The sequence below is a fragment of the Petromyzon marinus genome, chromosome 34 (genome assembly GCF_048934315.1).
Source record: "Petromyzon marinus isolate PM22_M1 ecotype Great Lakes invasive population chromosome 34, UKy_Petmar_22M1.pri1.0, whole genome shotgun sequence".
In the NCBI taxonomy this organism is placed as follows: Eukaryota; Metazoa; Chordata; class Hyperoartia; order Petromyzontiformes; family Petromyzontidae; genus Petromyzon; species Petromyzon marinus.
In genome coordinates this window covers 10,845,061-10,867,516 of record NC_133700.1, presented here as the reverse complement: position 1 = coordinate 10,867,516, position 22,456 = coordinate 10,845,061, and the positions used below count along the sequence as shown (strand labels likewise).

The following is a 22,456-nucleotide window of genomic DNA, read 5'->3' as shown; positions in this document are numbered from 1 at the left end:
TTCTCGCGTACGCGATTAAAAAGTATATGGCATTGATTCTTGCGCGTACGCGATAAAGATAAAAAAAAAACTTAACATTGATTCTCGTGTACGCGATAAAAAAAACATAACATTGATTCTCGCGTGTACGCGATTAAAAAAAAAACTTTCATGAGCTTAACAATCAACATTACTTTGATGAATCGATGCGTCGGTACACCCTTTGTATGTGGCTTTTAGAAAGCCCAACATCTACAACCGTTCTCAACACCCAATGCCCTCAGTGGCAGTGTTTGTCGCCGGCCCATTGCGTCCGCAACAGTGGTGAGCAGAAAAGGCGGTCCTGACTTTGTGGTATTTGACATTGGCCCTGTCTCTCTGCAGGTGTTTCTCAAGATCGGACCACCTGGCGCTGCATATGAAGAGGCACCTTTGACCTTTTGAAGGTGAATCGAAAATATCACTGGGAAGCAACACCTTTGCCATCACCTGCTTTGGAAAAGTATCTTTCTTTTCTAGGGATTATAGCCAACATCCTCTTGCCTTATACATTTTTGGAAGAATTTCACATGAGAGTGATGATGATGATGACGACGACAACGACGATAATGATGATGATGAATACGTAGAAAATACAAAAAAAAAGAGAGTACGTTCTTTCGACGGATCGGAGCACGCGAACGATTGCATTTCTATTGAAGATTTTGAAAGAACACGAAGGAAAGAAACCCGAGGGGAAAGGAGCATCCTGTGCTGAAGATAACACGAGACTGACGCGTTGTTTTTTCCCGGAAGGTTGCTTTTTATTTGAAGGCAAAAGATGCGGCGGGGCGTCTCGAGATGAGCGCCGGGGTCGTCGCAGCGGCATTTAAACTTCACGGCGTCGTGCAAAAAGTACAGTGTGCCCGCACAATGACGACGGCGACCCCACGCGCCGCGATGGACTCGCGGAGTTCGGAGGGCACTTGAGGTGGACTTGAGGGGAAAAGGTCTTTGGGATTTTTGTACGGGGGCCAATCGCTGGTTTGCCGAGATCATTTTCGTTACTTTTCCGTTTGTGACGAGAGCCACGTGTCGACAAATAATACTAGTAGTACGTGAGAACGATGTACACTTATTCATACGCGTATCCTCGAATAATTTACCATTGCGGTTACCCCCCCTCCCCCCCCCCCGTGCGTTTCGTCACGTGATTAGTGTTCGTGTCCTAGCAGTGTTCATTGCGTTGTGCGCCACGTGCCGCTTTTTTTTACAGACGCCGAAATAGAAACGTGAACTTTTAGTTTACTTGACACTTGTTGCAGTAGCAGCGGGGACCCGTCATGTTCTGCTAGTTCCCAAGAAGCTCATTTTGTGTGTTGCGATAATGGACGAAAAAAAATGGACGTGCACTTTTAGTTTTATAAATCCTTTTTACCCCCCCCCGCCCCCCCTGCCCACCACCCATCCCGTGACCCCTTTACGTTATTATTTTTTACTTGAAGATTTTCGTTTGTATTAATGCACTAGCTCAATGTCTTTGGTGTGGTGCCTTATATCAAGATATTATTTTTCATCATGCTTTTGTACCCTCCTCTTACCTGCCCCACCCCCCCCCCCCCCGTTTTGAAAGCCACGAAACAATCGAGAAATATTTTTGGTTTTTTTTTATTTTCGGACGGAAATCGAATTGTCCCTAAACGGATTTGCATGTTGCCAGGACTTCGCTTGCAGCGGCCGTCAGATACATTGTTGCCGCCTGTCGTTGTTTCTGCACCCTTAACTGAGAGCACTTTTTTGCCAAAAGTTTCAGCCATCAGAGTGAATTTTCTTCTTTTCTGAAACTTGAGAAAACAAAGAAGCAAATTTGTTTGCAATTCATTTCAAGTGTGGTGCTTGTCACGTCTTGGTCGTTATCATGTTTTGTTTTGTTTCAGGCAGCTATATTGCAGGCGTTCAAACAAAAAAAATATTTATCCTTCTTCCTGAGTTAATTAAAAAAATACGACTAGTGTAGGTTTAAAAAAAAACAACAACAATCCCTTGACATATAACTGTCGGGGCCAATGCTTAATTATGGCAGCGTAGCGAGAAGCGTAGTTGTGTCTTCTCGTGGACTCTGCGTGCTTGGCTGTAAATGTACTGACGGTGTCTGTGTACGTGCACGTGAAGTAGAGCACAGGGGTCCTCAGCCCGGTTAGCGTGGGGGGGTGCCGCGGGAATAAGTTATGAAGTAATTATTATTAATAATAATGATAAATTATTAATAATTAATCATTAAGGTTTCCCACAAAAGGTTAAGTGGGGAAGGAGGGGGGAAGGGGGGGGGAGTCTCCCTCCACGATTCTCCAAAGCGTCAAGTGATCCGTGATGGCAGAGGGACCACGGCAAAGACAAAGATCCCCGTGTAGCCTGAACAGACTTTTGAGGCAAGTGTTGTTAGCGAGTCGCACCTAATGAAGGCGCTACTCGCTAGGGGGGTGGGGGGTGGACAACACCACGCACGGCCGCCCCTTTGTCTCCCCAGTGGCGATGTTTACACACCGCACCGGGTACTCGTTTTAGGGCTGAGTCGGCCTAGGGGAGGCCCAGGACCGGTTCAGATAATCGTCACCGGTGTTGGCCGTGAGCGGGAATCGAACCCGGGTCTCCAGGTTCGTAGTGCTAACCGCTGCACCACCGCTCCCCATACACTCACGCACCCTTTCCTCACGCACTGTTGTCTGCCTTTGGCAAAGTGCTGCACGCAGATATTCCTCCATAATAGAGGCTTTCCGGGGTTAGATCGTGTTAATATAAATGTGTCGTTAAAACCCGTCACCACCCGACCCTGCCAATTAGTAAGGTTTGTGACATCAACAAAACGTGTCAATTCGTTTCGAGTGCAGCACACCGGTGTGTTGGAGTGTAAACCCACGATGATTACAATTCGAGTACTCTCCAACACACCGGTGTGCTGTACTCGTAACGAATTGCTACGTTTTTTTTCACCTGACAAACTTTACTAGTTGGCTGTGTCGGGTGGTGGCGGGTTCAACGACACATTTATATTCACACGATATAACCCAAATACCTCCATTGTGGATAATATTGGTCGCGAAAGCCCACGTGTTAAACTGGTGATATTCCTCTTATCCGCATTGATACCTAGGTACTAATTGGTGGGGGAATCCTGTTATCCTCAAAATATCTGTCCACTTTCCCCCTTTAGATCCGAGTAAGAAAGCACAGTTCGCTCAATGAATTTGCTGCCACTCTCGGATTACTTTTCTCATGCCCCCCCCCCCCACCACCACCACTCTCAAAGTCGTGGTGAAAAGGAAGAATGTTTGCACGGATATTAGGAAGATCTGCAGTATCGAGTCTTGATTCGGGTGACGTGCACAATGCCGCTCGCTGTAGCGGGGGTTTGCGCGAGGTGGCGATCCAATCTTGTGCGACGGGGAGGGGTCTGGTCCGTGATCCAACATGAAGAGGGTTGAGAACTCCTGACTTAGGCGGTACTAGAGTACGTAGCGGTAGACCGTAGATTATTACTAACCCAGTGGGGTAAACACGAGACATTGTTTCATCACGTTACACGATCGGAGGCGGGCGGGCGGGCGGGCGCCAGTTTTCCCCATCCCCACCCGCACGTGGAGCGTGGTGCACGCAGAGTGTTTAAACCAGCAGGCACACGTATGCAAAAAGGAAAGGCAATAAATGAGATTGACGTTTGATATCGACTCGTGCAAAATGCCGTCGCCGTGCGCCGCAAGGCCCGCGCGTTGTTTAGGGGCAGGGAGCGCGGTGCCACTCTGGGGTGTCGGTGACGAAATGGCCTCCCGCGTGAATTGCCGCCCAGCCGCCGGGGTGAGAGAGCCGCGTGCCGATTGTTGATGGTGTTTAATTGGCGTTCGCGATTGCCGTCGTAGGTTCTTTTTTTTCCCACCGGGGAATCTAAATTTACTTAAAGCCTAACTCGAGGTAATCTGCCACGGTGAGATCTTGAGGTTTTATTTTGTTTTTGTTCGTGAAAATGTGCCTTACGAGAGAGAAGAAAAAAAAACCCAAGCTAATTTGGAACATTTGCCATAAAAGGACTTTAAAAAAATTAAAATCTGACTCGGTAGGAATTGAATAAAAATGTCCTTTGAGAATTTGCCAAATTTTGGTGAGGGAGGGGGGTTACAATTTAGATTGCAACATTTGAAAAGGTCAAGATTGGCTGGCGTAGAGGATTACCCGGCCCGCCACTGAGACACTTTGTGCGACATCGACAATTCGATTCCCACTACTGCCCAGCGACGGTTCCTAGAAACGATTATTACCAAAGCGCGCCGTCTGCTACGGAGCGGACGTTAAAAGCCCTGTGGCACCATTTTCAAGATGAGTCCACTGCCCCAGGTTACTTATCCCAAATCTGAAATGAGATTTTTATTCTAAGGTAAAGTGACCAAACAAAAAGTGATTTCCTTCCCAGTGGAAGTAAGTAACGCGTTGTTCCCTGTAAGAGCAGTATTTTATATCGACGGGCCTCTGAACTTGTTTAACCTGGATACGTTGGCCGCATAGAACATTGAGGTCCTCACACATGCTTGCGTTGAGCTTCTACGGCGGCGTGCGGCGATGCCGTCTCTTCTTATTCCCGGTTGCTTTTGCTTCGGGATTTCGTCAGAGGGGTGGTGGTCCTGCCCCACCGTGTGAGTTGCGCGTAAATGCTGAGAGCGGGAACGTGGCCCTGTGCATCGGCGGCACGCTATTTATTATGGGAGCAATAACGAAAGCAGACACGAACACATCTCACGTGCATTGGGGTGGTGCAGGGGGGGGGGAGGCGGGCAGCTATTGTTTGACGGGACACGTGCAACATTAAACTGTAGCAATATCGCCACCAGAAAATGAAACGCGTCACGTTTCCACTCGCGACCGCTTGGATTCCGCACGCGTGCACTGTTCCGGCGAGTTCCGTTTAATAGCCGCCGTGTTATCGTCATCGGCCATTGTCCATCCACTGGTGGATGAAGGCCCTCCTCACTGTAGTCACAGCGACACGCATAGTCACCTGATGCATGAGCCACTGGCACCCTGTGATGTTGAGCACTGGCAGGCTTAATTTGCGTAGGGTTGTTAATGGGTTATAGACTTTGGGATAACCGTTTACTGAATGGATCATTGATTTCAAAATTGAAGGAATTGACGGTGGAGTACGGTTCGATTTTAAAGCAGCTAGTGAACCGATCGGCACGCGAGAAAAGTCGAACGACACTGCCTGTTCTAACGTGATTGGTGATCCTGACGGGTGAAGGCGTTATACCTTGCCGTGTTGGTCATGGGGCTCGCGTGGCACCGTACTTTCGCCACAGTGGCGTGCCCAGATAAACATTTCGTCGAAATGATCGAAGATCGAATGTACGTCAAGAATAAGTATGTACAATTGAGCATTTTTTTTTTAAAAAAAAGCTCCAATGGTCTATGACGTTTCAACCCCCTACCCCACCCACCCGGGTGGACCTCTAATTCACCACGCTGGTCGGTGTGAGTTGGTGAAGGTTGGGAGACCGCTAATTAAGTTTTTTAAACCGTTATTTTGCATTCGAGTATCGACGAAGGCTCAAAGTCAAAAAGTGATTTCCTTCCAAATGAGCATTGATGCAGCGCTCATCTTCTGTTTACAGCCCTGAACCAGCAGTGGCAGGAACAAATAAAACAATCCACACTCCTATGGCAAAGGGCGAGTGTATACATGAGACGACCACCGTTGACTTCCCACAAAGCGGTACTCACTTTACAGACCCCCGGTGGGATAATGGGCTGAGTGAACCCCTCCACCCCCCGCAAACAAGAATTTGAACTCGCAACGATTTTTGCGAGCCGCTCGCTTTCTGCCACAGAGCCGCCGGGGCCAGATGGCGAACGGCGACAGGGACGGGAATTAACGCTCCTCGACGTGTTGCGAGCGCCGCTCCGTTGTTTTTTGCGTTTTTGTTGTTGTTGTCCCCTTGCTCTGTGTGAGGCTGCGCGGTAGAGAGAGAGAAAGGCCTAAGCTTGGGTGTACAGACTCGCTCGTTGAGCTCTGCTAACTGCGCCTGTGAATATTGACTCGAGAAATTTATTTTTGTTAAAGCTCCGTTTTTGTAATTTTTTTCTCCCCCCCCCCCGTTTCTATATATGAATTTGGGAGAAAAGAAGAAAAAATGTATTATAGCTATGCAAAGTTTACGTTTGTAATACACACGAAAAAATTAAGCTATTTTTTGATTTGTGAACTATTGTACTTTAAATAATGTTAGTGCACTGACTGTGCAACAGGTTGAAAGACATAAAGAAAATCTTTGGCCGTGTTGCCCGCCCCCCGCCGCGTCTTTTTACAAAGAAAACGAACAGAAAGAGAGAGAGGAGAGAGAGAGAATAGAGAGGAAGTGAAACGGCGGTGCGGGAATTGCATTCTGCTGGCCCCGGTGCGGATTGGTTTGGTACGAATTGATCCCCTCTCCCGCTCCGCCGCCCTCCCACGCGTTGTACAACTCTGTGACATTCGCTTGCCCTCCTTGGTTCATTTGGGATCGATCAATTAATGCCCCTTCCTGCGACAATCTTGCTGACACCTCCACCCACCATAGCCCACCCCCCATCCACCCTTTTGCGACGCTGCATCTCACAAAACTCTGTGCCAGGTTTTTTTCTTTCCGTTTTGCCCGCGCCGTTCAGATCGCACTTTGATTTACCATCGCAAAAAAAATGCGTGCTCTACATTCCATTTTGATGTTCGGCGTTGGCACGTCTAGGATTAATCTTTCACACCCGTGGCTGCAGTTAAAGAACAAAAAAAAGTGGAGTAGACTTTGTTGGGGTTTTTTTTTCACTGCCTCCCATTGCTCCCCACAATCGAGTGATGTGTGCGTGTGTCCATCACTCCGTGACGGCGGTCACGTCTCCTGCGTCAGCTGTTTCAGACTTCAGACCCGCGCCTCTGACTTATTGCTAGCAACTCGCCGCACGAATTTTGTGCGCGTTATAAATGGGACTGATTATTCGTATTCTTGTTATTATACAGCAGCCTCGATGCCTGTCAGTTTCTAGAGCGGGGGGGATACGTTACCCACACCAGACGACGTTCTGAGAGCATTTTTAATTAACACCGTAATGCTATGACACGTTTAGTTATTTACAGCGTTTCCCACCAGAAGGTTCCACATTTGCTGCTTGGTTTAAATACATGTTTTATATATAATATATGGAAAAATTGGCTTCTTGTAATTGAAAAGGTGCTGCATCTCAATGACTTAATTAAGTCGGAAATTCTCCGCAGGCCATTTCATTTTCAATTTTCATGGAAGCCATTTGGGCTTGTCGGCTCTTGTTTTGAACTCTCGCCACCTCAATCAAAATCCGCTAATTCTGGACCATGCGGATTCATGCGGGGGGTGAAGCAGATGCGCAGACGCCTCGTAATCAGTGGCGTAGTTTATCGTGTGTGCAGGCAGTGCAACTGCACCTGGGCTGACGGGGCCTCGGAGGGGTCCAGGCACCAGGCGATGTCGCGGCAGTGGGGTGGGCGGGAGAGACTTAATTCCTTGCACGAGGAGGGCCCATGACAGCCACGTTATGCCACTACGGATCACGCGAGGGAAACTAATCGTGCTTCTGGGCACCTACCTGGTTTTTTGTCCGGGTGAATGTGAAAATTGCTGCACCCCAATCGGGGACGTGTGTTCGAGCAAACATTCATAAAAAATGTTTTTTTTTGTCGCTGTTGGTCAAAGTGTGGCGGCGTTTGCTTACGAACGTGAAGAAGTATCAAAATAAATAAATAACTAGATAATAATTACACTTCCTAATTACGGGCAAGTGTCGTAGCACAAAAGCAAAAGGATTACCGAATGTTAAGCAAAGAGAGAGAGATAATTGCACCTGAAACGAAACGGATCCTCCATGAGAATGAGCTTACGTGTGAAGGCTTTGCAGAATTGACACTCCACAGTTCTTTGAAATATCTTGCATGGCGGTTGTACAGCACCGTAAGTATATGCATCAGCCTGATGTTTAAGTGTAAAATTTATTTGGGCTCAATGGTTAATAATTTTGTTAATTATTCTCAGGTTTAGCATAGAAATGACTGTGTTCGCGTGTAGACTACTGTCTGGCGTTTGAAACGTCACAGGCGACACAAACCGCCGCTTTGTCTGAAGGAACAATTTTGGCTTCTTAATGACGTGGGCATTTGTCGTCTCGCGTATTGATGATGATGATGAAGATGATGATGGCGACGATGGTGACAATGATGAAACCAGTTGTAGAGGGGACTCCTGGACTGTCGGAATCGTACACCGTTCTGTTCCCACGTGCATTGCGCAAATGAACGACAGGCTCGTGATCGTTATCGGTAAGCAGGCCACACAAGTTTGTTTCTATCGAGCAAACACACACGGCTTCGAAACACTCATGTTTTATTGGTCTCTTTCCATCTTGCTGTCTCTCTTTCCAAGCCTCTGCTCTCATACCTTTAAAATAAAACCACAAAGAGACCAAGATCAGGCCACCTCCGGTTTAGCGTCGTAAAATATTTGGGCAAGTAGGTGCTATCAGCGAGCGCGTATTAAGGCTGATGCGCGTGGCACGGGCGTTGGCATGTTGCGGCAGCTTCTACCGCTTCGTCTCACCGGAGCCGACGCCGATGTCAACATTCGCCCGGCTCGACGTGCTCGACCAACTCCACCAACTCGCGCGTGGCGCAAACGCTTTTAACGTGTTCAGATACGTCGCACAGCGTCCGCCACAGTTGCAAAGATGTTCTGCATGTCAATGATTAATGATACAAAAAAAAACACCCATGGAAACCTAGGATATCCAGTAGAATGTCTGTGTTAGAATAGCTTATTTATGGTATTAGATGCTCTGGGTCATAGGAATGTAATAATTGCCACTTAACGAAGATTTCGCCACATCCTCCCCGGACGATTTTACAAATTGTCACATTGGGGCCGTGATTCGATAACAGGAATCCAATGTTTTACTTTGGTTCATTTCCGCATATCCCGTGACCCTAGGACTCCCGTAAGCCACGTTACACGCAGCGTAGCAATTAGGGTAATAATTTACAGCGTTTATTCAATCCGCGTTAAGGCCCTCCCCATGCCATGAAGATTGAGCAGGCTGTTTGACCATACTTCGCCAAGCTGATCAGTGCAGTTTGGTGCAGGCGGGGTGGGGGAACCTGCAGGGGATCGGTTTAGATATTCCTCGCCCCCTGATGTTAACCGGGGCCGGCCTAATAGCACAACGCGCCAACAACTACGCCGCCGCTGATACCGCACAGCGTGCACCAATCGTGATCGACCGGCTCTCGCCCGCACGATTCGATGCATGCGTTATCATGAACGTTGACCCACCGATTTTTAAATTCCCTCAGTGGGTGCATCCGCTGCATGCCTCGACTCCGTTAGGTATTCACTGGCTGCCCCAAGCTAAACTGTGTCACCCTGATGGGCAACACCTTCATTTCTCGTGGAATATATTTTCTAGGGACTCCAAAACCCCCGAAATTGAAAAAGTGTGGGGGGTTGGATTTTTTCTAGAGCTCGGCCACAGACCGCTCCCACTGAAGTCAAGTCCTGGTGAGGGGTGGGCAGGGAAGGAAGAGCTGTTCGTAAAACATGTGTTAATCAGAATCTTTATTTAGGCTGGAGGAATCCGATGAGCTATAAAGCTCCTTTTCGCAGATGTCTAAGTATGGGCGGGTCAGCAAGTTAAGGCCGTGGGCAGCACGGGCACCAAACATCAGAAGCGGGCCTCGCGTTTTCGAGCGCGGCAATCGCTGTCTCTTCCCCCGCTTGTTTGTGCACGCCGGATGCTGGCCAATTGGCACTGCTTTAATTTAGAATCGACCGATGGCCAGGGCGGTGTCGTGTTCATACTCTAATTACTGTCGTTACTTTTCTCGCTAAGAAGGTGCTGTGTTCGGCGATCGTTTATGAAAAGCCGGCTAGCGAGGATGTTTAAAAAAAAAATTAGTTGTTGATTTTGCCGTCGCTGCGAAGTTTGGTTCGCGGTATCGAGCGGGGAGAATCTGTTCGGAGGCGACGTGGGTGTGTGTGAAGTGTACAACGCCTGCGTGCGTGCGTGCGCGTTGTTTGTGATGACATCGCTACATTCGGTGCAACGCGTTTCTCGCCCAAAGCAAATTTATATTCGGAAATAGGTTTTCAAATGCTGATAAAAAAAGAAACCCGACAATAATAATGGTATTAACGGGTTTGGAATTGTCAATTAACGTGTGCAGTGTTATTGCTGAAATCAATGTGAATCTGGGAAATGTGGTGACACAATTGGAACTGCACAAATGTGTGCCCTTAAGCGCTGGCTTTTTGCGACGACGATGATGATGATGCTTATTGTTTGCCAAAGATGATCTGAAATGAGGGTCATTTCCCCACTTGATTCGTTTTTGTTGTTGTTTACGCACAAAGCGCGTGTCGGGCGGGGCTGCACGTGCCTGCGGTCCGGGCCACTGAGAGTTGTCGTGTGACGCCTGCGAAAAGGGAAATGGTTTAGAAAGACAAAACCGTTGCTGTACAGGGTACGTGAGTAGGACGCGTTAGTCGTTGAGCGCCAATAGCTTTGAGGCCCGAACGCTGGTCCACCTGATCTTGCAATCGCCTCCCAGAATTTAACAACACTTTTGAACAATTTTTCAATTCAACACTCGCATAATAAACAAAAGACACGATGCATTACACAGTCGGTGCCCTTTGTCAGTCCACTATTGAACAAAGGCTCCCGCTTAAGCTTCTTTTTTTCATGTCAGTCATGGGAGCGGTGTGGCTATACTTCACCAACCCACGCTAGCGAGGGTTGGTGAAGAGGGGCGGGGGGGAATCTCGCTCGCTCGCTCGCCACTGACGGTCGCCTTGGGTCACCTTGGGTCACCTTGGGTCGCCTTGGGTCGCCTTGGGTCACCTTGGGTCGCTTTGGGTCACCTTGGGTCGCCTTGGGTCGCCTTGGGTCACCTTGGGTCGCCTTGGGTCACCTTGGGTCGCCTTGGGTCACCTTGGGTCGCCTTGGGTCACCTTGGGTCGCCTTGGGTCGCCTTGGGTCGCCTTGGGTCGCCTTGGGTCGCCTTGGGTCGCCTTAGGTCGCCTTGGGTCGCCTTGGGTCGCCTTGGGTCGCCTTGGGTCTCCGGGTTCCTCGCCCAGCGCGCGAACCGCTGCGCCGCAACTCCTCCCTCGCGCCACGAGGGCGAAGAACAAATCACGTGACGGTAATACGGTAATGCAGTTCTGGTGAGATTAAAGGACGAACAACCCCTGGTTGTTATTCTCACTTCTGAGTCAAACTCATTGTAATTATCACCGAAGCGGCCAAAACGCGGCTTTGGCGAACGTTCACATTCCGCGACGCGCCGTGGGTGTTCCACTCGCTGTGAACGGCTTCTCTGCGCCGAACGAAGCGAGTTTGAACTTTGGCCCGAACTTAACGCCGAACAACGTGACGTGAAAGTAAGACGAGAAACTTAACCAGAAGTTGCATTCACCAAAGATGTTGGAGACCACACGCGCTACGCACGCGCACGCGCTACGCACGTGCACGCGCACACACATTTTTACGAAGCCGCATCTGTCCGTAACAAGTAAACCGACTCGCTTCCAACTTTAAGCTGAAAGCATTGCTATGGGGGTCTTTTGTTTTCTTTTTTCTATAATGGGACTCGTGTGTAGCTGTGCCGGTAATATATGTGCAAAAATTTTTAAGGTGTGTTTTTTGAAAATGTACCATATCTGTCACGACGCGCTGTGTCCTATGTATTGTAATGTATATGCTCTCAAGATAATAGGGAGAATAAGAATTGCATTGTAGACATCTGGAGTATTATTTTTCATTTCATAAATGTCCACGAGTGTGCTCAGCATGAATAGGCAATTAAGTAAGGGCCATGTTTACAACCAGCTTGGTTTTTTTCTCTCCTTTATTTATTTGTAAATTAAAAAAAAAGTTCCGTGAAATATTCGTCTTATTTGAATATGATAATGGACACAGGCGAACTCTTATTGCTGTCGGTAAATTCTGCCTTTAAACAGAATTCATTAAAAGTAATTGCCGATGAATATTACATCTTTCGTATTTCTCTATTACCTTTTTTGAAAGGGAGGAATGAAGGCGTTAAATGGTGGACGTAACTAACAGCCGAGCTCTATCCCGCAGTCCGCCAAAAAGGCTGCTCTTGCCACCGGCACGCGGTTTTTTTTTGCGCTGGGGCAGCGAATCGTTTAAGATGTTTTATGGGCATATGAATCCGTTAATTACCGGCTTGTTCCCAATCAATTGCCATAAAGGCAAGTTTATTTATAATCAACGAAGCAGCTGGGGGGGGGGGGTTGCATTCTGCGGACGAGTCGAAGGTGTGCTGTAATTACCCCCCTCCTCCACCCCATCGTGTTCCACCTCTGGGACGGCTGCTACGGGGCCAGAGACGGCACCGCCGCACGCGAAATCCACCAGCGCTTTTTGCTTGGGAGCGCCAATTAAGGAAGATTTTGCCAAGCCCCCTGTGCAGCGTGCAGAAAATTAACCCCCAGCCCAGTCCTCCCCCTACCTACCCAGCCCCCCTCCCCCTACCTACCCAGCCCTCCCCCTACCTACCCAGCCCTCCCCCTACCTACCCAGCCCCCGTCCCCCTACCTACCCAGCCCCCCTCCTCCTACCTACCCAGTCCCCCTCCCCCTACCTACCCAGTCCCCCTCCCCCTACCTACCCAGCCCCCTACCTACCCAGCTCTCCCCCTACCTACCCAGCCCTCCCCCTACCTACCCAGCCCCCCTCCCCCTACCTACCCAGCCCCCCTCCCCCTACCTACCCAGCCCTCGCTCCCGAAGCTACCCAGCTACCGGCTCCTCGCCTGCCTACCTCCAAACCCGGCTCCCAGCTGGGTCGATTCTACGGGCGCATCCACGTTGCTCTCCCCGCCTCGGCTCGCCCGCTGATTTGCGGTATTGATTTTTTGCAATGTGTCTTGCAGCCTTAAAGGCCGTCTCCGAGTATGATTCGGAATCAAATTGCCTCCTAATACGCCACGGGGCGGGTCTCGGTAACGTCCCGAAACGCCCGCGCCGGCTACGTCGTCTCGCTCACCCCCTCCTGACTCACCCCCTCCACCTCACCCCCCACCACCTCACCTCTCCCGCCTCACCACCTCACCCCCCCCTCCCCACCTCACCTCCCCCCACCTCACCCCACCCCTCACCCCCCTCCGCCTCACCCCGCTCTGCCTCACCCTCTCACCCCGTACACCTCACCCCCCCCCCACCTCAACTCCCCCCCACCTCACCCCCTCCAACCTCACCCGCCCCCCCCCAGCTCCACCTTTATCGACGACGCTGCGGGCGATCCACGACATTCGTGCAGCCGCGGGTGACGAAACAGCAAGCGGCGAAAACGACAAAAAAACCAAGCAGAAAATTTTGATTTTCTAATAAACTTGCCCGCCCATTTTTTTTAAATTCATGCTTCTTGTCTGCCTTGGTTTCCTCTTGACAGTGCGTGCATTTGATTAACTTTGCCTTCAGAGCAGCGGTGAATCTTGAGACCGAGGAAATTTAATTTGGCAAATTCGCCCGCGACGCTGACGGGCGGGTGGCTCGTCCTCGTGATGAGTGTCCCCGCCGTCTTCCTCGTCCGCAAAGAATCGGGACGAGGTCGGACTTGTGAGCATCCCTTTTGGCAACGGCTCGGCCACCGACGGTGCACCCACACGGCTCATAACCGCGGGCGCAGAGATAAGAACCTGCAGTGGGGTGTGACCTTTGCCCCGAGAGTGGTTCATCATTGCAAACCTCCAGCAAGATGCAGCTGAGCGATCGTGTCCGGTTTAATTACTTTCCTACTGGCACAGTTCCTCACCCCCACCCGAAAGACAGAGACCCCCCAGTGTAGCCTTCACAGACTGTTGGGGCAAGTGCAGTTAGCGAGCACCACCTATGAAGGACGGAACGAGCACACGAGCGGGTGGCTTGCCAGCACCACGCCCGGCCGCCTTTGTCTCCCGAGCAGCAATGTTTTTACACCGCACTAGGTTGTCGATCGAGGCTGAGTCGACCTAGGGGAGACCCAGGACCGATTCAGATCAGTGTCACCTGTGATGGCCGTGAGCGGGAATGCAACTCGGGGTTGTGGGATTCGTAGCGCAGCGCGCTAACCGCTACACTGCCACTCCCCATTCCTCCCCCCTCCAGTGAGACACGCGCAGACTGCCATGAGCTTGAAACAGCCGCCAGCATGCGTGCTCCAGCCAATTAGAAAATATGAATTTCAACGGAAGCGTTGGCGATGAACCCCACATTAACTGGTGCGCAGCTTTCTCACGGCTGTGCTGTGCCGCTTCTCCGATGCGGTGTCCCGGTTGCGTCTGTGACGAAACGCAGAGTCCATGCATGATTGTCATCCAGCAGCGCGTCGCCGTGTAGCCGGGGCACGTATTCACAGAGCCTCTTCTGGAAGAAGAAAAAGAAAATATCCCTACAAGTGACCTTTGCATCTTCGCACGCAACTCTGTTTCGGGATTGGTGTTTGTCGCACGAGAGTCCAACTAATGCTGTTGTTTTTCGTGTTTTCAGAGCTGGCATTTAGCCGCATGAAGTGAAAAGCCCCATGTTTAACGTAGCGGTTTATTGTGTGCTGTCGTTGGTGGCCAGACCGAGCCCGTCAAGGCACCTCTCCTTCGGAGCCCAGTTTAATATCGATGCCTTGAGCCCAGGATCTCGGCCCGGCACTCTGACCCCTGAGGCTCCCCGAACACGTGGATTTGAATTTATTGCTCGCTTAAATACGGAACGCGGAATAATCTCGGAGCGCTTTACGACGCACACCAAGAATTGGTTTCACAGCGACGATGAAAGGGGGGGGGGAAGGGGGAACGGGCGTGTAAGAATAATGGAATTTGAAATGATGTAGGGGAAACAATTAAATGGCAGCCTAAAGGGATGCAAAAGACCGCTGGGAGCCCTAAAACTCTGACAAATCTCACGGCGTAAAGAGCCGGATGTGCGCTGCTGACCTGCGATATGTGTGCAGACACACGAGTGTCATCTCCTCGGCAGAGTGGGGTTTCTTCCGGACTCCATTTGACTCCCACAATTAAATTTAACAAAACATCCTTTAATGAACTCACGCCAACGTTCCCCCCCCCCCCCCATGCAAGGATCCTCCTGACGCTTTGCCGTGTGCGCGTGAGGGCTGCCCTCACCAACAACACCACCAAGAGACTCGTTACAGGTTGACTCTTTTCCGAGCACAGCCTGACAACATGATACGAGGAGGACAGACGGACGGGTCGACGTGGTGGGGGGTAGGGGTGGGGGGGGGTTTGAGGGGGTGGGGGCTTGTGGGCACCCAGACGCGCAACGCAGAGACACGCGTCACCGCAGAGACACGCGTCACCGCAGAGACACGCGTCACCGCCGCGATGACAAGACGTGGCAGCCGCCGTTGTGTGGCACGGTACGCGAGAAAAAGCGGCGGCGGCGGCACGATTTAAATGCCACCGGCCGTGCGCCGGGCTGACGCGCGCGCGTCCGTTCCACGCGCGCGCCACCCATCATGATCCGTGCCGTGGGGCCGGGCGTCATGATCGACCGATAGCATCGCTCGGCTTGCCGATAGAAAGAGCAGTGCCCAGCGATAGCGCCCAGCGGGTGTTGGGTTGCGCGCGTCGCCCGGCCCGGTCCCACCGCGCAAATTGCACGGCGCCCCCCACCCCCCCCCCCCCCCCTCTGTGTTGGTGACGGCTTCGCTGCGGTGAATGTTTTTTTTGCTGTAGGAATTGCTAAATGCGACTATGGCCTGGGCCGACCTTGAGGGTACGAACACATGTAATTGGTGCTGGTAAATGATGAAGACCGGAAGAACGGCGGTGATTTTTTTTTGTTGTTGAAAGGGATTGCTGTAATGAGATTGGAGCCGCGCCTGAGTGGTGCAGCTTTGCCGCGTGCGGTTTGCAATGCGCCGCTGGATGGAGGCCTGCCCTACGCCGCATTGGTCGTGAGCGCTGTTTGACCATACTTCACCACTCTAGTTGGCGTGCGTTGGTGAAGGGGCGGCCCCGGGACCGGTTCATGAATAACTCGGCGCTGGTGTTTGCCGTGGCCAGGAGTTAAAGTCAAGGCACTGGAATCGTAGTGCGGTGCGCTCACTGCTGCACCACCGCTCCCCCCCCCCCCCGCTCCCTAGAAAAAAGTGTCAATGAACAATTAGTGGATGATGGCTGTGTTATAGTTTGAGAGTGCAGTGGCGTTATTTGCAGACACAACCAACATTCCGTGTAACTGAAGCACTGCGCTTAAAATGTTTGCTTGAGCAGGTGCAATTCAAAAATTGGTCCGTTTCTTGCATTCCTGCTCGGCGCCTTCCTCATCATCATCATTATAACAACAACAACATCATCATCAATTATTACGGAACACTAAGCAAAGCGAAGTCCACACCGCGATGTAGGAATGCAGCCTCCGGCGTGTGCGAGCGACTGGGGCTGCGAGATCGCCCTCCTCCCTCCCCCCCCGGCTCACAACCCCGAGGCACGCCCACAGAGCGACAGCGCGAACCTCGCCACGGATTTAAAATTTCGAAAAGCGGCGTTCTCGCGGGGGGATGGTGGGGGGGGGGATTGCTTCCTCCCGCAAGTTCGCGATTTGCGGTCCGCGTGTCGGTTGGGGAGTCGTGCCGGGTGACGATGGAGCTCAGCCACCTCCCTCCCTCCACGGTGTCGGTGTCCACAAACAACGAACAACTTCACTACCATTGTTTGTGTTTAAATCTCTCTCTCGTTCTCTCTCTCTCTCTCGTATTGGTGTCTTGCTGGTCTCGTCAAGGAGCGTGGGCCATCACGCGAACTCCGCTTCTGCGGCCGTCTGGAACGCTCTTCCATCCGATGTTAGGAAGCCACCGGAGCAATGAACTTTTAGTTCTGGATTGAAAACTAATTTCTGTAGAACAATTGCCTTTTGTGTTTAGTTTTTGTCATTCCCCCGCACTTCTGATCAGCAAAGGTTGGCTATGTACGGTGTGAAAGAATTTCAACATGCATACATTGTGTGCACAGTAGAACCCCTCTTAACGACGATAATTGGTCACACGAAACCGGTATTTAAGTTATTTGGTCGTTACGTGAGTATAGGTAATACATGTTAAAGGCTTTATTCGTTCCGATAGCATCGAACGTAACCCTTTTTCACCGAAAAAACGTACTTTGTAATCTTTCAATAAAGTTTATTAACACACAAAGATACTTACAACATTATAAACACGTGATATATAAAAAACGGGGTTAATCAATTCATTATTTTATATTTACCGAACCTACATCAGCCCGTCGTTAACAGGGGAATGGTCGGTAAGCGAACACATTGGGCTCTATGGAGGCACTGCACTACTATACACTATACACTACACTATACACTACTATACACTACACTATACACTACACTATACACTACTATACACTACACTACTATACACTGCACTACTATACACTGCACTACTATACACTACTAAACACTACACTACTATACACTACACTATACACTACTATACACTACACTACTATACACTACACTATACACTACACATTGGCCTCTATGGAGGCCCGTCGTTAAGCGATTGGTCGTTAACAGGAGTGGACGTTAAGAGGGCTTCTACTGTATACCAATTTTGACGTGCAGTTATACATCCATGTCTAAGTTGGACATCGAGTTGATGGCTTCAGAGGTCGGCGAGTGTGAATACAACTCCTGCACCCGGTGTGGACATGAGTTCGCACACACGCATAGACTTGCATAGAGACCCACAGAGACCCATAGAGACCCATAGACTCGCAAAGAGACACAGACTCGCAAAGACCCATATAGAGGCCCATATAGACTTGCACAGACACCTAAAGACTCGCGGTGTGCTCCATTGTAGCGGATGCGCTTCAGTCGCATTTGGGCGATTTTTGTTTATTCTCCCCATACATGGAACAGGTGAGTGCACCTGCCGTGACCGCTTGTTGGGATGCGTCGTGTGGCAGCCAAATGCTGCGGGGCGGTGAGCCATCCAGATGGCTGGATGGTGAGATCCGCGATGATGGCGCCCACCAGCCTTCGATGCTGCCCGGCACGACGGCGGTGTTTAATGCCGGCGTCCGTACGCATACGCCGCTGACTACGCCAGTGCCTGATGTTTTGTTTGAAGCTGTTGGGGGGGGGGGGGGGGGTGGGGAGGGGATAAGGACGTGCTAATCGGGTGGCGTGTGGTGTGCGAGCGAGCGTGTGCCGTTCGGTGTTGATTGGTATTCGTGCTAAGGCGCGTTGGCGGTTGAGACCCACTGAGCCAGACTGGCGCACGTTTACAATCTCGCGGTCGTCGTCGTCATGTATCGCCCTCGTAACCGAGGGTTTTTGTGCGTGACCGATGCTCTCCGTGATCTTTCAGCGGCTCGTGCATCGTCCGTGGCCCAGCTGCTCGCATTGGCCTCCCAGCCGGTGCCTCTTCCTCCTCTCTTCCCTTCGATGTTTCCTTGCAGGCTCAGCGTCATCAGTTGTCCGGCTGCACCTCTAACGACGTGTCCCACGTGTGTTGCCTTAATTCTCGTCCATCGAGCGCCAAGTGATTTTCTGCATTGAGGCGTTTCTCATCTTCCGTTTACAGCTCTGAACCAGCGGTGGAAATTCCACGTTCTCAAGGCGGAGGGGGGCGAGTTTGCCCACTGGACGACCACTGTTGACTTCGCCACGAAGTTTGCTTTCAATTTTACCGACCACCAGAGGAATGATGGTATGAGTCAATGCCCAACCCACGGTTTCAACTCGTGACCTTTCCAATTTCGTGGCTTACCGCTCTGTCGCTGTGAGCCGCTGAGCCACTCAGCCGGTCTCTCTCTTGGCGGCTCTCCTCGTGCCTCTGTGTGTGTCGCCAACTCACTCTCTCAAATGTCTCGTAACGCCGCGTTTACCGGCGGTCAAATAAAAGGCAGGCAACCAAAATGTATTTAAGAGACGAGACAAAATAAACAATGGAAGGCCCGTTGCCAACAACAACAGTAACAAAATGCGAGGCGGAATGACAAATGTTCTTGTCATTATCTATCATATTTCACTTGGTCAGCAAAAATGAGGAGTAGCGAGCCGGGGAGAAGGAGCACGCTCTGTTCTCATTGTGTGTGGGAGGCACGGGCAGAATTCCTTTCTGCCGCGCGTTTGGCTTACGTCTGTTTGCTTATCTCTTTAAAATGACGAGGTGGAGCGGTTTTTCTGACAGTGCCTCCCTCCCCTCCTCATCCCCCGTCCCCAACTCCCAACCGGGTTTTGTGTGCGCACAAAGGGATTGCACTTGAGATGTCTACGAATCTAATTGACTCAAGAAAACCATCAGCTGGAATTTGCCCTTTCGAATTCCTGGAAGGCGATGGTAGTTGGTGTCTGACTTATTTTTTACGCCACAAAATAGGAAGAGGAGAAGAATTAGAAGGAAAGAAAGTAAAGCTTTGAAAAAAACAATAATAAACAGAAGGGAATTAATGTGATTTTGCTGAGAGGGCCAAAGTATGGTTTGGTTAATCTTCATCAGGGCTGGTGAAAGGTCCCGCACAGTTAAACACCTTTGTGTTTTCGGGGGAGATTTTGGAAAGACTGTTCCAGAATCGCTCTCACTAAACGGCAAGGGCTCCCAATCACGAGATTACAAGTTGAACTCTTGCCTGGGGTCAACTGCTTCATTTACAGCAGTGCTCTCTATTAGTTACTGAGGAGAGCCTCGATGAGCGTCAAGGCTCTCTGGAGAGGCCTGCGTTGGGATGTGCGAGGAAAGCCGAGTACCTGGGTAATGCCCCACGCATGCAAAGGGTTAAAATATTACGAAAAGATAGATTCAGGAATCCATTGCTTTGGGGAAGAGGTGACTCGGGCATCAGAGTGCAGCCACTTGTGGTTACGCCACTTGTGATTCAGGCACTTGTGGTTCAGGAACTTGGGTTAAGCCACTTGTGGTTAAGCCACTTGTGATTCAGGCACTTGTGGTTCAGGCACTTGTGGCTCAGACACTTGTGGTTAAGCGACTTGTGGTTAAACCACTTGTGGTTCAGGCACTTGTGATTCAAGCACTTGTGGCTCAGACACTTGTGGTTAAGCCACTTGTAGTTCAGGCACTTGTGGTTCAGGCACTTATGGTTCAGGCACTTGTGGTTAAGCCACTTGTGGTTAAGCCATTTGTGATTCAGGCACTTGTGGTTCAGGAACTTGTGGCTCAGACACTTGTGGTTAAGCGACTTGTGGTTAAACCACTTGTGGTTCAGGCACTTGTGATTCAGGCACTTGTGGCTCAGACACTTGTGGTTAAGCCACTTGTAGTTCAGGCACTTGTGGTTCAGGCACTTATGGTTCAGGCACTTGTGGTTAAGCCACTTGTGGTTAAGCCATTTGTGATTCAGGCACTTGTGGTTCAGGCACTTGTGACTCAGACACTTGTGGTTAAGCCACTTGTGGTTCAGGCACTTGTGGTTCAGGCACTTGTGGTTAAGCCACTTGTGGCTCAGACACTTGTGGCTCAGACACTTATGTTGTTAAGTTTAGCGAGTTCATGGTCTCAGCCTCTTCATCAATTATTGGAAGGAAAAAACCACCCCACCATATTATACAACTTAGTATTGCACTTAATATGGCAGGATTTTCTGCCTCGTTTTGAAAAAAAATCGGTTCGCTTTTCATGCGACAAACAATCTCAAAGCTGCGTGTGTGGAAAAGTGCGCACCCTACCGTGTGAACGATTAAAGGCCACTTGATAGGTTTTTTTGGGGGAGTGGTGGGGGGAGGAGGAGTAGTTCTGTTTAAAATATATTCCGCATTTGTTCCCTACCACGCGGACAGGCGCACTGCTCTTGGAGACTTCCAAATGGATTTTACATCTCATGACACAATACGGCTCGCGCGGATGGAATAAATCGGGAGACCAAATTAAATGACAAAACGGGGAGTGTACAGGGGACCCTTTGCACGCCTTGTTATATCTCATAGTGGCCCAGGTAGTGCTTTCATCGGCCACGCTGCTCAGGGGAGCATTTGCAACTGCGGGCCGGATTTAGCATCGGTGTTGCAGCATCGCATAAGACGGGGACACTGGAATTGTGGGCTTCGTGTCCCCTCGAAGCCGTGCCCAGCAGTTGTGGTCTCGCGATGAGCGGACGTCCAAATAATTATATTGCTTGGGCTGCTACACAAATGTGCAGGATTGGTGTTTGTCTTTCCCCAATACGTGTCTCGATACAGTGCGTTCGTTTTGCATGGCACTAACAGGGCCCCCGTCGTTTCGAGGGAGTGCTCTCACCAACAACAGCAGCAAAAGCGATCACAACACTTTGATGACCGTAACTACACCACCACTTTTAATAACCCCCACTCTTTATTTCAACCACTCTCATCTTATGTGCAATTGCATAAGTATTGTAAAGCGCTGTATAAATCTATATAAGATCAAGACTGCCCAAGAGAGGAGAACGTATACAGCAGCTGACGTTTCAAGCATTGACCCTTCCATCGCCGAGAGCGGAGCCATTGCCCAAGACACCACCTAATTGATGACTCTTCCTCTTGTACGGTGGTGCAATTGAAAAAAATGTTGAGCTTTTTGCTCGTTGTGTTTGTGCGTCACTGTCAACACAGCAGCACGATGTTACGTGTAAACCTCAGCAATAGCATTTGCTAAACCAGCGGCATCTGTTCAACACGCCTGAAACTGCCAGAAGGCTACAGAACCGGTCTTTTGTTTGTTGAAACAAATGCCTGTAGTCTTCTGCAAACCCTAGCAGGCGAAAAAAAGCCCGACAAAAACTGAAATATATTTTCGTCGATAATGACATCTCGCCATTGTGAGAGGTTGCAACAGCTTGGGGGGGTGGCCTTCATGCAGCAGTAGATCGATCACGGCCGACGACGACGACGACCGTGGCGGAGGTACTGAACGGCGGAGGCCGCTTTATTTCACTTCGCTGCAGTGAACGGGAACGCGCCTGGGTTCGAGGGCGGGACATGCCTCGCACTACCTCCGCGCCTGCTGCCGACCCACGCAGAATGCGATACCGACTTCTATTAATAGCCCATGGGGCCATTCAGCAGTCGAATATCCGAGGGGTAGATGTAGTCCGTGGATGCACACAGGCGTGTTATTCTCAAGATGGAGCGGCCTTCCTCCTGTGTAATATATCTCGCGATCCTGTCCCGCCTGGGATAATGCATGCGCCCGCAAATAAAGCCCCACTCTACCTGCCAACCGCGTGGGAGCAGTTTTTTTTAGCTTTCCGTGTGTTGTTCCTTTTGTCGTCCTCCCATGTAGTGTTTTCGTGCCGTGCCGCGTGTTGTTCAACGAGATGCACCCTTAATTCATCGCTCCACGAGCCGGGAGTTTGTTCTGGTCCCGTAGCTCGGTTTCTCAATAAGCTGCCGGCAAGTTGGAGGGAAACGTCGGACATCGTGCCGAGCAGCACGCGGTTGCGACCCCGAAA

General features: G+C 50.5%; 1 protein-coding gene across 2 annotated transcripts in view; it reads left to right on the top strand.

The window, feature by feature from the left end:
* Window positions 1-22,224, top strand: part of LOC116948545 (Krueppel-like factor 6) — a 60,967-nt gene extending 38,743 nt beyond the window's left edge. For both annotated transcript variants that reach the window (XM_076071707.1, XM_076071708.1), the window contains 2 exons: window positions 364-425; window positions 18,613-22,224. In XM_076071707.1, the coding sequence (XP_075927822.1) occupies window positions 364-423 (60 nt within the window). In that variant the 3' untranslated portion in view covers window positions 424-425; window positions 18,613-22,224. The remainder of the gene's footprint in view (window positions 1-363; window positions 426-18,612) is intronic.
* Window positions 22,225-22,456: the final 232 nt, after the last annotated feature.